General features: G+C 29.9%; 2 protein-coding genes across 4 annotated transcripts in view; one reads left to right on the top strand and one right to left on the bottom strand.

The window, feature by feature from the left end:
* Window positions 1-4,069: 4,069 nt before the first annotated feature.
* LOC108754719 (equilibrative nucleoside transporter 4) lies at window positions 4,070-9,481 on the bottom strand. Of its 2 annotated transcripts, none has more exons than XM_018497236.1 (10): window positions 9,111-9,481; window positions 8,620-8,774; window positions 8,205-8,333; window positions 7,153-7,227; window positions 6,583-6,806; window positions 6,273-6,384; window positions 5,966-6,136; window positions 5,419-5,606; window positions 4,920-5,160; window positions 4,070-4,568 (listed from the first exon to the last, which is right to left on the bottom strand). In XM_018497236.1, exons 1-10 carry the CDS (start codon window positions 9,278-9,280, stop codon window positions 4,168-4,170), a joined length of 1,866 nt encoding a protein of 621 aa, XP_018352738.1. In that variant the 5' UTR covers window positions 9,281-9,481; the 3' UTR covers window positions 4,070-4,167. The 2 variants fall into 2 exon arrangements, with proteins under 2 accessions (XP_018352738.1, XP_018352739.1); XM_018497237.1 differs by having other exon boundaries at window positions 5,966-6,133.
* A 1,285-nt stretch (window positions 9,482-10,766) lies between these two features.
* Window positions 10,767-15,611, top strand: part of LOC108754718 (WW domain-binding protein 2) — a 16,652-nt gene continuing 11,807 nt past the window's right edge. The window contains exons 1-6 of one of the 2 annotated variants that reach the window (XM_018497234.1): window positions 10,977-11,448; window positions 11,793-12,127; window positions 12,372-12,524; window positions 12,961-13,131; window positions 14,563-14,648; window positions 15,198-15,586. In XM_018497234.1, the coding sequence (XP_018352736.1) occupies window positions 11,393-11,448; window positions 11,793-12,127; window positions 12,372-12,524; window positions 12,961-13,131; window positions 14,563-14,648; window positions 15,198-15,233 (837 nt within the window). In that variant the 5' untranslated portion in view covers window positions 10,977-11,392 and the 3' untranslated portion in view covers window positions 15,234-15,586. Of the gene's footprint in view, window positions 11,449-11,792; window positions 12,128-12,371; window positions 12,525-12,960; window positions 13,171-14,562; window positions 14,649-15,197; window positions 15,587-15,611 lie in introns of those variants that run through there. The other variant, XM_018497235.1, reaches the window with a different exon arrangement.

Raw genomic sequence — 15,611 nt, 5'->3', positions numbered from 1 at the left:
CACACACACACACACACACACACACACACACACACACACACAGAGAGAGAGAGAGAGTACTTCATTTATCATCCATATATGTATTGTTTATCTATATATGTATGTATACACATATATTGTTTGTATATATTAATTATATGCGGCATAACCTCTTTGCAACATTTGATCATATGTATAAGTAATACGTTTCTCAAGAATTAGATTCTGAATTACAGAACAGTATATTATAAAGTGTATCAATCGATATATTTATTTGGAATCAATGTTAAGCTGTTATGCCGTATCATATCTGATAAAATGTACACAAATATGACGTTATTAGAATAAAAAATATATAACAAATAATGTACACATTCCCTTTCTCATATATATTTACACACAATGTACTCTTTTAAATTATATTTTACTCTACTTACCTGCTATATTTTATTATTTTTCAAAAACGTCAATATGATTTTTGTATTAATTCGACAAAGAGTGAAATGACACATAATGCAAAAACTTTTGCTATAAATAATAGTAAAAAGACTTTAAAAGGTAAGTGCGAATGTATTTTAAATCAATTAAAAATAAAAAGTACTAATGTAATAGATGAAAAAAAATATGCAACAATAATAAAAAATAATATGTATTTTTTTTCCCATTACTATGAATATTGTTAAATTGCTCAAACGTAACTTCCTTAAAATTACGAAGAATGAAAGAAAAGAATCTTTATTATAAAATTGATATTAAATTATTTATATATCTCCAAAAGGATCCAAAAATCTTATATAAAAATAGTATGCTGATTTATAAAGCATTGTAATGATATAATAAAAAATCATGAATTTAATAATATATTATCCAATTATTTATGTTAATAATCGCAAAATTATATTAATTGTTGATAATGTTAGTGTTCTTTAATTACGTCTTTTTTGTAAGAACAAAAATGTACCTAGAGTTGACGATCTTTAATAGTATTTTCGGTGCTGAAGTCCTAAAGAATCTAGCCTGATGTGTGCTACTTGGGAAGGGTGTTTTTCACTTTGCAAACTGAACTTTGAAACAAATGGAAAAGGAATACATCAGCGTAGCTATTTCAATTCACTCTGTATATAATTATATACATATGAATTTCCAGAAAGGATTGGTAAGTTGACAATTATATATATTAATAGTATAAATAACGCGGATATACAATTTAGTAAACGAAAATCAATTAAAATGGATTGTAAAAAGATTTATTTCAACGTTCATGAATACGTACTTGTGAAAATCTGAATTTTTTTTTTATTCGTTTAGAGGAATTGCATCAAGCACATTTTCTATGTCTTTTATTACAAAAATAAATTGAGTTTTTAAAAGTGGATACTGCTCAATTCAAAATTCTGGATAGGAAATGCAGTTTTTTAAAAATCCAATTGAATTAAAAAAATTTTTCCATTTAAAATAATTTTATATCCGCATTCGGATGGATTAAAAATTCCAATCCATTTTAATCTATTCTCGTTTACTGGAAATAAATCATTACTACGATTTGTCTTCCATAATTGGAGTGATTAATCTTAGAGAAGTTATATTGAAGGTATTGATTCTCATAAAATATTTCCTTACGCAGACGCCTCTGTTATAAATTAAGAAAAAAAGAAATCGAGAAAGATATTTGATCAGTCAATATATGATCAAGTATATTATACATTTTTTTCCATCGTATTACTAACTACGTTTTATCTTTACAAACTTTGATTACAATCTCCTACATAACACCGGATATGTCTTGAGCAGATAACGCGAATAACGAAGCTAAGTCTATATTCTGTAACTCATTATGCAGTTGTTATGCGTTCATAATAATAGTTGCACAGCTTTCTTATATTTTTTTTACTATATAAAAATCTGCACAAATGTGTCGTTATGAGCACATAAGGATTGCATAATGAGTTACAGAGTAAAGGGGCTGGAAGGATAAAAGAGGGGACGTTGTGTGTGAGAAAATTATTTTTCTCTTTCGTTAAATCTGGACGTATCATAAATATCTTAAATCACATTCACATTCACTAGATGAGTGCTACGTAATAACGTATTGTGCTTATAGATATTCATATGCATCACAAATGATCTATAAATGACAGCATTTAATTTTTATGCATAAGTAGATTATATGTATTTTGGTCAAATTAAAGGAAAATATATTTGTGAATTAATTTTACGTTTTCATTTCGTTTTTCGTGTATTTTATGTATGTACAAAAAATTTGCACACATCTAAAGAACATATAAGATTATTTTTATTTTTATTTCATGGATGAAATCATTGTAACTTATTGAAGTTAACGATAAATTAAGGAATAAATTCTTGGATCTAAAAGTATATCCATGAAATAAAAGTTAAAGCAATCTTTCATATATCAAATACTATTTGTCAATTTATTGCTTGGTATTGTCCATTTCTTTATTATGGGTAGGTATAATATAATATTGTTAAACATGACTACTTTTTTCTGAAAATGCATCTAGAGAATGCATCCAGTGAATGTAAAATAATTATGACGTCTAGTGTACCATATAAATATACGTATTTTATATTTACGTATCAACTATTGACACATGGAGATGCATATAACAATTTGACAGAATATACTCGTGCGATAACTTTATCAGCAAAAATTTCCTAATTGTCAACCATCAATAGTCTAACAGTATGTTATTGAAACAGTAACATTGAAACAGTAACAACGAAATAAAAACAAGAATGAGAACAATATTTCTTATTAAAAAAATTAATTTCGCTCTTGTAGACTTTTAAAAGTATTCAGAAAAGCGATTTGCTAATGTGAAATAAACGGCATGTAATATCTTTAACAGAAAGAAAACACAATTCCACGTATCTGTCGCAAATTGTTTAAGATGCGTAATTTTTTACAATTATCTCAATTTCTTTGTGCGTGTGTTTAATCTGGCGATATCTCAGAACAATTTCGGATAAACTAAATATATTATACAGTTTATACATAAAAATAAATACTGATAAAAATAATATTTTAATAAGAGTCTCTATTAAATAAAAATGCAATTTTTATTTGCGACAAACGTTAGTATAATATGCAATTTGCAATAACGAAAGCACTTTAAATTTGTATACCGATTATTTATAACATATCCAACGAATTATGATACTTTTATTAGTACTTATTGCTAATTTTCTTTTATTTCTGTTATTATGCTAAACCTGATTTGCTACATTTATATTTTTTGGTTCGTGTTATGTATGGTTTCAAAACATTCTTTGCTCAATTTACACACACATACACAAAAGTTGTTCAATTATTATTAGGGGGAAAAAAGATGATGATCTTGATTTATCTTGAAAAGATATTCTTCATATTTTATTCTAGCATATACATATTGATATAAAATATTAAATATCCCGTAAACTATTAGTTTTTTGATACCTCTACCTCAATATATATATATATATATATATATATATATATATATATATATATATGTATATGTATCAAAATAATTAAAATAATTATATATTAGGTAAAAAAAACCTACATAATTCCATTAAAAAAATTTTAGTTAACTTTGACCTGACCTTAATAATATCTTTTCAGGATCTTTTTTCTTTCTAGTAATTGAACAATAACTTTTGTCTGTAACATTTTCGTCTTAAACTTAAAGATTTTGAGAAAATCGATGGATGTTAAATTAAAATAGTTCACTCTGCACATATATGCACGTATATAATATGTATTGATAACCTTTGTATGCAAATGTAACGTGAATAGATTTTCTATATATACTAGCAATATACATACATATCGGAATAAAAACGATCGATTTAAAACGACACATAACAGGAACAGCAATATAAATATTGAATCTTACTATTGATAATAATAGAAAATAAAATCAAATTCCGTGATTTGTATACCAATTTAAAAGTTTAACCAATTCACTTAAATATTCAGCCTTATAGCAATTTTTCAACTTCTTTGTATCTTCTTCGACACACATACACTTACTCAGTCTCACACGCGTGCGCGCGCACGCGCACCACACACACTCCCTCCCTCCCTCTCTCTCTCTCTCTCTCTCTCTCTCTCTCTCCCGTCCCCCCTTCCTATATATTTATGTGAAAGCACCAGATTTAACACAGTACACAAATATATGCGTCCTAATGTTGCAAGATCGCGTTGCTCGCAGAGGTAACATTAGCTAAGATCTTTGGTAAGGCCGTCGTTGACGCATCCGACAATCCTCTGTCGCTCAGTAAGCTTGCGGTGCTATTCGACAATAATGTTGACATTAGGATTGTAGTTAATACATCGGTAGTCTTCGGTTTTGATATCGCTGTTGTTTTTTCAACGATAGGTAAAGTGGAAGATACTACGGTCGTTAGAATACTGGCCGTTACATTAGCAAATACAGTTGTAGAAGTTTGACCAACTTGAACTTTTGCCGTCTTCAAACATACGTCTTTGATTTGCACAGGTGGTCCAAGACAGGCATCCATCATGTATGCCAATAGAGATCCAATAGTCAAACCAGTAATATATGATAATGTCATAATATTACCTAAGGAAGTAAGATATATGTTAGATCTCGTGTTGTAATTAATCTTTATGTTGTACATGTTATTTGCTGTCACGTCAAAAAATTTTTTGACGATAGGCTATCTTAAATCTTTTTGAATAAAATTTCTAAACTATATCCTCCAATCTCTCCATAAATTTAAAATAAAATTCTTAATAGAATTCTTATTAGAATATCGCATCTATTTTAGAAATATAAATAATTGAAAGTGTAAAGATATTTATCTGAGTTTTTAATTTATTGTGTCCCAATAATATATACCGTTTTTCTCTTTCCTTCTTTGTCAATACTTCACTTAGTATTTTAAGAAAAATTTAGATTTATGATGTATACCTGCAAGTTCCCGATGTTCTTCTGGTACTTTACTAGGTGCCTGAATCATAGGTATGGAACCAACTATACCATTTGTAAGGCCAAGTAGCCAAGAGAATAGGAGCGGATATCCCTCACCAGAGAGAATAGGAGCACCACGCGGAATTGCGCAAAGAAAAAATAGAGGAATAAGTATGATCCGTGCGCTAGAGAAATAAAGCAGCTGAGTTCGTTTCCATTCATAAGGTATCAGAGCAAATACCTACAAGAAATTTAATTATCTTTATTATAATCTTATATATAAGAAATGTTTTTATTTTGCTATTTTATATTTATTCCATCTTCGTTTTTAAAAGAGATACCAATCAAGTACTATTCTAATATTTTTCATTTCTTATAATTTTATCTATTTGCATTTTAATGATAATAGGTATATATTAAACGATAATATATATTAAACGCAAAAAAAAAAAATAGAGCAATAAGATTGAAACAAACAATTTATAATAATTGGCGATACCTTGCCGAGTAAATCAGAGGCGTTAAAAGCAGTCATCAAAATAACTGGCATCCATGACTCGAATTTACAAGAGATTATTTCTGATACGATTCCTGGATAAAGGCAGAGCGTTATAAAATAAGCAGCACCAATGCTGACCATGTAGGGAAAGATGAGTTTGGCAACTTCGAGTCTCGCGAGCAAACCTCCTAAAAAATATTGTTTTAAATGAATCATGAAGCTGATATTTCACATTTCACACAAATTGCGATTAAATCTTTTCAATCGCTTTATGATTGATAATAGTATATGTGTGTAAATTACATATAATTATATAAAAAGTAATATTATTTTAAGACCATCTTAAGTAATATCTTAAAATAGTAATACAGCTCTGTAATTGACTTACGACATCTTAAATCTGTACTTAAAATAGTCTTAAATATATATAAGAATCGACTATGAATATCAATCTTATGATAAAAATCTAGAAGTTTACATAAAAAAGAATCAATTTCAATTTTCTCATTTCAATTGTTTTAACGATAAGTGAAAACAGCATTATTACTTTTTATGCCAGACCATGGCGTACTCGTGCTTTGTGTTCCGTAAGCTCCTCTCATAACTACGACATCTTCAACTTTGTAAGTTGGTCCAGCACTACCAGGTGGATTACCCGAAGGAGCACTAGGTTCATACACCGGATTGCTGAACGAAAATGCAGAATATTGTCCAGCTGCTGTAACAATCAAAATGTTTCTACAGTATCGCAATATTCTTTTTTTTAGAGCAATGTTTCTAAAGCAATAATCTTTCAAAGAAATTCGGTATTTGTTTCTATCATTTCTATACTTAAGAATTAATTTCTTGATTACCATTCAAATCAGCACTTCCACTTGCAGATTCTGTTCCCAATGGACTCGTTTGAATTTTCAATACTCCATACTGGCCTTTTGAGGGATCGCCGACTTGATCTAACGGATCCATCTATTTAACAACAAAAATTGCAGTATTAATGATTAACTCATTGTTATTATGCGTCAATAATCAATTTCAAATAATTTAAGTAATTTCGAGAAAAATTATATTTCTCTCTCAAAATATTTATTGATATCATAATTTTCAAATTATCATTCCTCAATTTTCAAATGGAATTTAAATAAAGAATATAACATGATTACGTACCAGACCGACATCCTCCGTTGGTTCTAACGTAATTCGATTTCTTTCCTGACATAGCGTTATGTAAAATTGCACAAAATCGGTTTTTCGTACTACTTGATGTAGTACAAAACATAATAAGATCGTCATATTCGATAAAATAAAAAACATGGATGTATTGCCACGTTCATCATTGAGTAGAGACTTTGTTATTATTCGATTGATTGACACCCAAAAACCAGCAAAACCTGAAAGTGTGTAGCAAGATATTTCTTTTTTCTTGTATTATATAGTATGTTTTGTAATAATTAGAAAAAAGATATACGATTACTCGTTACTCATAATATCAAATATCGACAAGGCAATCTCATTTTTACACTTTTCTAACAAATTTCAATTCCTAACATCAGGGTGCGGTCCACGAAGCTTTTGATTGACCAATCGGAAGAAAGAATTTTATTAATTGACAATCAAAAAATTCGAATTTGTAGCATCAAGTGAACCGTAGCTTTAAACGGTTAAGTCACAAATTGAAATTCTGCTAAAATAATTTACTAAAGACAAATGCCAACCACTCATAAGAACAGTACTCACTTTCTCCAGTCATCACAGCTTGCGTATATCGACTAGGAAGCATTGATGTATACCCATAAAAACTTGATTGCTGAACTATAATGTCATACAGAAGATAGGATCAAATTTTTGTACTATATTAACAATATATAATTAATTGTTAAATAAATATTTTGGAAAAATATTACAAGTACAAATATTTCAAATTAATGAAATATATAATCTGTAAACAATAATAAGATTAGAAACAAGACCGTTTTATGTGAGTACATTATCTATGAATACGAAAAGCGTTATTTTGTTTTGAATAATCTCCCAAATTTAATTAGAACCATCTTAATAAAATCTATAAAGAATTTATTGCGAAAAATATTACCTCGGTCGGGGATTGAAGTATTCCGGATTTGTAGTATTCCATGCGAATGTAGTATTCCTACCGTTAGATTATCAAGGCCTTAGCGATATTTATGCTAAAAATATTTTGCTAGTAATATTTTCCGCAATATTCTTTACAAGTTTTAAGATGTTTTTAATTTGAGAGAATTTTCAATATTTCAGATTGATTGTGTTGAAAGTCGAAAAGCAATTGCACACAATCATATTTCTAAGATAAATTTATTTAAAGGAATACATATATAGATATATGTATATGTATTAGTTTAACATTTAACTTTCGAAAGTGGCGTTTCTCGTATTTAGGTGTTGTAATTTGTAAATTTGTAATATACAAATACTTATAATCTGCAAAAAGCCACAATAATAGAAAGATCTAATGCAATTGTAGATGCGCGTACAGTTACAATAATTATATTATCATAGACATAAAAAAATGTCAAATATTTCAGGAACATTAAAAAAATTTTTAAGTTATTAAAAAGCAAGGGATAATCTGTGTTGAATCATAATTATTATAGTATTTCTTGGAATATGTGTTAAATAATTTTTAATATTTAATAATATTAAATAAATTATGTTACTTATTAATTAATCGGAGAATAGATAAATGAATACTTGTAACATTTTTCCATTATTTAATATACTAATTGAATTGTGATAATCTTATTTAACTCTACCTGTACAACCGAGCGACACTATAGCGACGGCAACTAAATTAATAGTATAGGAAGTTGCAACGCCGAAAAGTTCCCACCAAATTTCACAGATCACCACAAAGTTCAGAGTAACGAAGGACACTAAATATCCTGAGCATTAAAGATTAAATTATATAATTAACGTACATTGTTTTTTTTTTGTTTTGTTTAAAAAGGAACTTCAGTAAGAAGAAGTAAAAAGCTCTGATTATCAAGAAATTGCCTATTTGAGCCAAGCAACTGGGTATAGCATGTGCGAATTTCATTTATTAGAACAAGAAAACTAAATTCATATACATTTCGATCCTTGGTTTGAATCCTTTTGAGTACAATAAATTAAATTACGTTCACTTCAATTGTTTTTTTTTAAACTCGATTAACTTAATGACAATCTTACCAAATGTAATTCGTGTATTCAGCGATAAGGTCTCAACTAGAATATTGTTGGCAAAAACTGCGAAGAAAGCCATAATGATGTAAACAACGGACATGTCGAAAATCACAGTAGTTCCCGGATATCTAGCTTGAAAATAATCCACCGCTATAATGAAGCTGTAACAAACAATGGCACAATTGTTGATATATAAATCGCAAAATTTTTAACCATTTTTAAATGCAACGCATAAAATTTTTGCCAACTTTTACAAAGTTGATTTATTTGTGAAAGATTACGAATTAAATGTATTTTTCTCCAAAATACCGGAGAGAATTGTTCGCCATTTACAAGGCTGAATCTCTTTGAGCAGTCAAAGTTGTCGTGGGAAAAAAGTCAATTAATTATAATAATAAGGTTTTAAAGATTATTTCTTCATATATATATAATATGATATGGCAAAGATATATATGCAAGAGAAACTATAAAACATAATGTGTTGTTTGACGCAGGACCTGTTGTAAGGCAGAAGAAAACCTATACCGCCGAGGATCAGAGCCATGTAAATGAAGTTGCATTTGTCAACTGGTGGTGAGAGATGCGTGAATCCATTTGAGAATTTGAACTCATTCATGCCCCTGGCTTTGCCCAGCTGGACGTATCCCCGGCTCAAGTTTTCGTCCATATTGCTGGAGAAGAGGAATTGGCGAAGAGTTCGAAGAGAGAGAACGGCGCCTTGGTGTTTAGACAAGTTCTTTTAATCCATGGTACGTGAACGGGCGAGTGCTCGCTTCCTGCTGGCGAAATGATTTGATTCCGGACCCTGATCACTATGATATTTATTTCCTTGCACTGCGTACGCCAAGTTCTTTTCTTATCCTTGAGCGCATGCTTTGACATTTACGGCATTGATTTCTGCGCGCGCCGGCTTTCCACGCTGAGCCATGCTGAAGCAAACTGGACTAGCTGGAAATGCTGGAATAGCCAGGTTGAGTCTGCTGATGGTTGACCTCCAGTACGACCAGTATATATTCATTGTTGCTCATTGCTCGAGTTAGTCTAGTAGTGTTCAATTTGCTCCTATAATCGCATCAAATAGTTGTTCGCCACTATAAGTTCGCCAATTTCGGTATAGTACTATCTCTTTATGCATAGCAATCATCAATCATTGCCAAAAGATACAGAAGTTCCACTTTGATTGCTTCTCTTCTTTTCTTTTCTTCCTCGATGCAATAAACAGTTCGAAAAATTTTATAAGACTGAATGAAGAAAAATCAATGTCATCGCCATACAATGGCGATCCTTCTTGATTTTTATACGCGCTCTTTTATACAAATGAGATAAAACTATTGATCAAAAATGTCTGGTAATCAATATATTAAATTTTACACCTAACACTTCAAGAAAATTAAAGAATCACCTATTTTACCACGCAAAAATAGGCAAATTTCAAGGTAGAAGAATTTTGTAAAAAATCATTGTATCGAAATGTTTAAAAAAGCATTTTACAGCTTGAAATTTCTACTTTTCAAGTCGGTATTTTAGAAAACGATTTTACTATGCTATTTCATGGAGTTACACAAATATAAATAAAGATACATCAAATTTCAAAATTTTTTAAGACTAATTTAAATTTGCAAAGTTCTACGAAGGCGCGAATTAAAAATTGTATGTGTGTACACAAATGCAGTTTACAGCATTCGAAAGAGTGAATCTCTTTGCCTTTAATTAGCTTTTTTATTAAGCTCTGTATAATTTTTTTTCACCGAGTTATTTCAACATTTTCAAAGACTTTTTTGCTTCAATGAATAACAAAGATAGAACGACATTTGTATCAATTCTACGTCTCTTAAAAAGAAAACAGCCATAATGTTATTAAATGAAGAATTTTTAAGTCATAAAAATTATAATAAATAATAATTATATTTTCTCTATTTTCTCTTATATTATCTCGTCTATAAATGTTGTTACATATTTTATTAATTATTGCATCCATTTTAATCATATTTACAAATTGCTAAAGAAAGAATCAATTATTATTCGGAATTGATTCTCTTTCATTCAATTAATCGATTGTTAAGAATCGAACCTCGAAAGAATGGATCGATTTTGAGAATCGATTTTTTTTTAGAATCGATATCATTATTAGGAGCCTGTTGGAGAAATGTTGGAGCATGGAAGAAACCAATGTGTTGGAAGAACTAATGTTACTCGGGACTATATTCAAATTCCTATCTGAGAGTGTCATCCAAGAATCACCTATTTTTATTGTTTACCGAAAGTTAAACAAGGACGACATGATACCCAGGCGGGAATCTGAACACGCCCAAGGTTAACAAAGTCGAGTTTTGGAACACAACCCGGTGAGCACAAATCACGTGACAGCAATCACATGAAAACCCCGAATGGCCAGTTTCGCTCTCTCTACTTCTAGGGACACTAATCAAAAACGTTGAAAATGAAATGGACGTGCGACAATCACCAATCAGATATTGGCCACGACGCCGAGAACATTGTGGACTATTAGCTCACCAATCAGAAATAGCTGAAAAATAACATGATTATTATCAATAAGTCGCCATAATGCGCCACATTATTACACATTACTTCATTTATTCACTATCCATCATCTGGAAGTGATATCGTTGTAACGTCACTCTGAATAATATCGTTTTCCAGCAGTTTCTAAGAAGAGGAGAATCTTGAAAAGTTTCGATCATCGACACATATCAACGACGTTTGTCAGCGTTTGTTGCAGTTTTTGTCATTCATCACAAACGTTTAATTCGAGAAGAATATGTCATTGAATACGGCACACACCAACGGCGGAGTTCTTCTCCATTCTGGCGAGTGGTAAGCAATAAAAACCTAAATAATTTGCTATTTTCGTTCATATATTGCATGAAATTTATGTTAATCGTAAAATTATCTATTTTGAATCTCGATATGACTTCTGCCATACAATACTGCCATAGCCTTCCGCCTACAATTGTTTTATTCAAATCCTTGGTACTTTATACAATCCTTGTCATAAATGTGCAATTACACAATCGCGTTTAATTTCAATTATTCGATTGTATTACTTATTCCGTCCACATGAATCACATTTGCAATACCTGTACCAATTAAATTGATATAAAACTCGCACAATATCTCGCAATAATACAAACTAACTTTTAATATTTAATTATCTCTAGCATCATACTCTTCTGCGACAATGTCAATATGGAATTTCATGGACAAGAACAACCGGAATTTATTGGAAAAAAGCACGGCAGATTGTACTTGACAACGCATAGGATGATCTTTAATGCTAAAGATCACAAAGAAAAGATGCAGTCGTTTAGTTTTCCATTTGTTACACTGAGCGAAGTAGGGCTTGAACAACCAGTTTTTGGTGCTAATTATATAGGAGGCAAATGTCGTGCTCAGCCAAATGGTAATTGGATTGGAGAATGCAAATTTAAATTGAGATTCAAGAGCGGTGGTGCAGTGGAATTTGCTCAAGCTTTGCTGAGAGCTGCTGCAATGGGTAAGATAAATATAATTGATGTAAAGTGTATATTTTACACAGTTGGAAATGTTTCAATATATTAAGCTATATTTTAAGCTGTATTTTGTATATCAAAATATATGTATATTTTTATGTTTTATATATCAGGAACATGACAAAAGATTAATAGTATTACCAAGTATATACTAAAGACAAATTTATCGATTTAGCTTGATTTTAGCAAGATATGAAATGTCTTTATTATATTCTGCATGATTTTTAGCTCAACGCAACGGTCCAGTAAATGATGCACCACCACCATATACACCTCCATTGTCTGATTGGTATCCGGCACAACCTTCAGCTTATCAACCTCCTCCAACTGGATACTATGGATGGATGCCTCCAACTAATGTATTTCCAGATGTTCCGCCAGGTTAATATTGGCTTTTTAATTTCCTGTCTCGATTTAACTTGATATCTCCAAAGTTATTGATTTACTTGCGTAAGAAAGATTATGATCCTGAGTATTTCTAGAATGCAATCTTTTATTATGCTGTTCTCATAGCAAGATTTAGCTCGCTATCCAAAGTAAAATAAACAATTCACATACTTCTATTTAGCACACTTGATGCATATGCATAAGAAAAAATGTTTGTTTTTAATGAAAATAACAAGCGTATACTTTTTGTCATATTATAATATTGAAACTTAAAAGTTGTAAAAATTCACATCAGTATATCAATCTTGTATACAGTTCTGAAACATTAACCATATAATGAGAATCGTTTTCTTCATCATTTTAGAATACACTTGTATTGAACATTTTTAAAAGCTCATTGTATATAAAATTTATATTGCTTTTTTTCTAGGAAATACAGTCTTTATGACAGACAGTCCGCCACCGTATCCCGGAATACAGCCAGGATACGGATACGCAAGCGGTCCACAACATCAAGGCGCCGGAGCCGCAGTAGGACAACCAGGAGCTCCTCCCGGATGGGCCAATCCGAATTATAATAGTCAGCCGATGTCCCATGCAGGTGCGTATCCTGGTGGTTATGGACAACCACCTTATAGCGGTTATTCGCCTAATCCACCACCGTATTCGGCATACCCGCAAAACGTTTATACGCAGCCTGGACCTTACAATCAGCAGCCGGGATCTTATAATCCATACCCACATCAATACTAATGAGTTATAATAAATACATATATATGTATATATACTTGTATATGTGTTATAAATTATATATATATGTACATACACACACATATATATACATATATATATATATATATATCAAAATTATAAATTATAACAAATAACAGACTTCGAAAAAATTACAAAAGAGAATACGCTAAACATTCTTTGCGAATAATATGTACGCTTATGCAATATGTATATTTTTCTAAATATCAATAGTTTAGTAAAAATATGCTTTTCGCAATTGTATTGAATATAACAGAGTCATCATGCGTTGATTCCGCAAGGTTATAGTGTACGTTATATATATTAAACGTGTACTATATTAATATGTATATATATATATATATATACATATATAATATTAAATATTGATTAAAGACAATTTTTACTGTTTTTATTCAAACCTATCAATTCAGATTTCGTTTCCAAATAAAAAGATAGCTAAAAGATTAATATGCATACCCACTAAACTTGAAAGTTTGAAATATTAAGCAATACGGTTATGTAACATGTCCTTATTCGATCTGAAATAAGATTGGCTTTCACTTCACTCAATTATTATCTCATAGTTGTCAGTAGATCAGTAAACGGCTTGGGCAGACAGATGTAGCAGACTGTGTGCTTCAAGTCAATTTTTAATACGCGTTATATTATCCATTTATGTTGTGCATTCCAAATATTTCATTGTTTATCACGCGTTTTACATCCAATTAGGAAACGGTTAAAACTTGATATATAAAGTAATGCCAGAACAAAATAAATTCAAAACATCAAACAGAAATTATGTTTGTATGTACTTTATTAATATTGATAAGAATACTACTGTAATAAGAACGCTGAAAATTCGTAATTATGTATAATTTATCGTCGTTAAGTTTTAATGATATATTGAATCGACGATTTTTAATCTGGCATTTAACATAAATATGAAAAATAATAGTTTATTGTCATTTTTTAACTTTTGCATTAAATCTCTTTCATACATAACTAAATTTTTTTAAATAAATACGTGTATTATTATTGCCATATGCACCTCCGTAATTAATTTGTAAGACGCTAACTATTTTCGTTACAGTTAAAAAAATGTGACATTTTGTTAAGAAAACCGTACCTTTTCAATTTAGTACCTTTTAAAAACTGTCAATATTTTCAATTTAGTACCTTTTAAAAACTATCATTAAAATTTTTGACACAATAATAATGTGACATCTTATTTTTAACTTGTGTTGAAATACATTATTCCACTTTGCCATTTTTTTATCAGATGCAAAGGCTGCTGAAGCTGCGCAGAGCGCATATTATGATCCTAATAGACCTCAATGCGCTTATGTTCCACCACCAGAATATTATGTAAGTTATGTTTTAATTACATGTAAAATATTTATGGTGATATCCAAAAGTTCGTGAATCTGTAGTATTAAAAAAAAAATAAAATGTATATTTTATTTTTTATTTATATTTTTATTCATAAAATTGTTTCTTTTTCTAAAAATATTTTTATTGTTTTTTAATATTTCTATTTCTTTAAATATACTTGATATAAAACGGGATACTTTATTTCATTTCATTTTTTATCAACTCTATTTGTACTGTATTTTTATCACCAACAATACAGATTGTCTTATCTATAGCACACAACATGATAATCAAGTACTTAGCATTATATAGATAGGGATAGAATATTTTTATTTTTTTCTATATAGATTGAGCAAATTTCTCGTACATGTTATATAGAAAGATATATTTGAAATTGTAATTTTAACATATGCATTGATCCGTGTTCGTAATGCTTTTACGCGTTAATGTTAACGCGTATTTATCGATAAAATGCGTTTTGAATACGGGTCATTATATATAGAATTATATGTATAAATAATAATGTTTGTCGATATATTTCAGGAAAGTCCACCAGCCTACACAAAGAAATATCAGTGAAAATATATCGCATTACACAAGCGAATTATATAGTGTAATCGATATGCATTCCACTTTAGGTGAATACTGCAAATTTGTATGCTGTCGCGCATTTAACATAACAAACTGTCAACGTTTGTTACAACTCTTGAATCTGGATGCATAGATTCAAGTTAATGGTTGAAGGTGCACCAAGTTTTTCTCATTATAGCTATGCAATATTAAAGCACAGGTATTATTGCAGGTACTCCTGCAACAAAACTGCTATGTATTAACGCGAGTATAAATAACAATAATTTCTTGTACATGTTATCTCTTGAAAACAATTGTATTGTTGTGTTTCACACGAGTCTATATAATTATGAAATAAATGTTTACACATATGTAAATACGTAAATG

Source organism: Trachymyrmex septentrionalis, unplaced genomic scaffold (assembly GCF_001594115.1).
Source record: "Trachymyrmex septentrionalis isolate Tsep2-gDNA-1 unplaced genomic scaffold, Tsep1.0 scaffold80, whole genome shotgun sequence".
NCBI classification, from domain to species: Eukaryota; Metazoa; Arthropoda; class Insecta; order Hymenoptera; family Formicidae; genus Trachymyrmex; species Trachymyrmex septentrionalis.
The sequence above is the reverse complement of the archived record's forward strand: the minus strand, read 5'-3'. Positions and strand labels throughout refer to the sequence as shown.

Bases quoted from the DNA above. Each gene is read 5' to 3' on its own strand.
- LOC108754719 (XM_018497236.1), bottom strand. From the start codon at position 9,280: ATGGACGAAAACTTGAGCCGGGGATACGTCCAGCTGGGCAAAGCCAGG. The intron at 6,137-6,272 runs GTAATCAAGAAA...TGATTGTTACAG, and splicing joins TGGAAGTGCTGATTTGAATG to CAGCTGGACAATATTCTGCA. The intron at 5,161-5,418 runs GTATCGCCAATT...AATTTCTTGTAG, and splicing joins CCTCTGATTTACTCGGCAAG to GTATTTGCTCTGATACCTTA.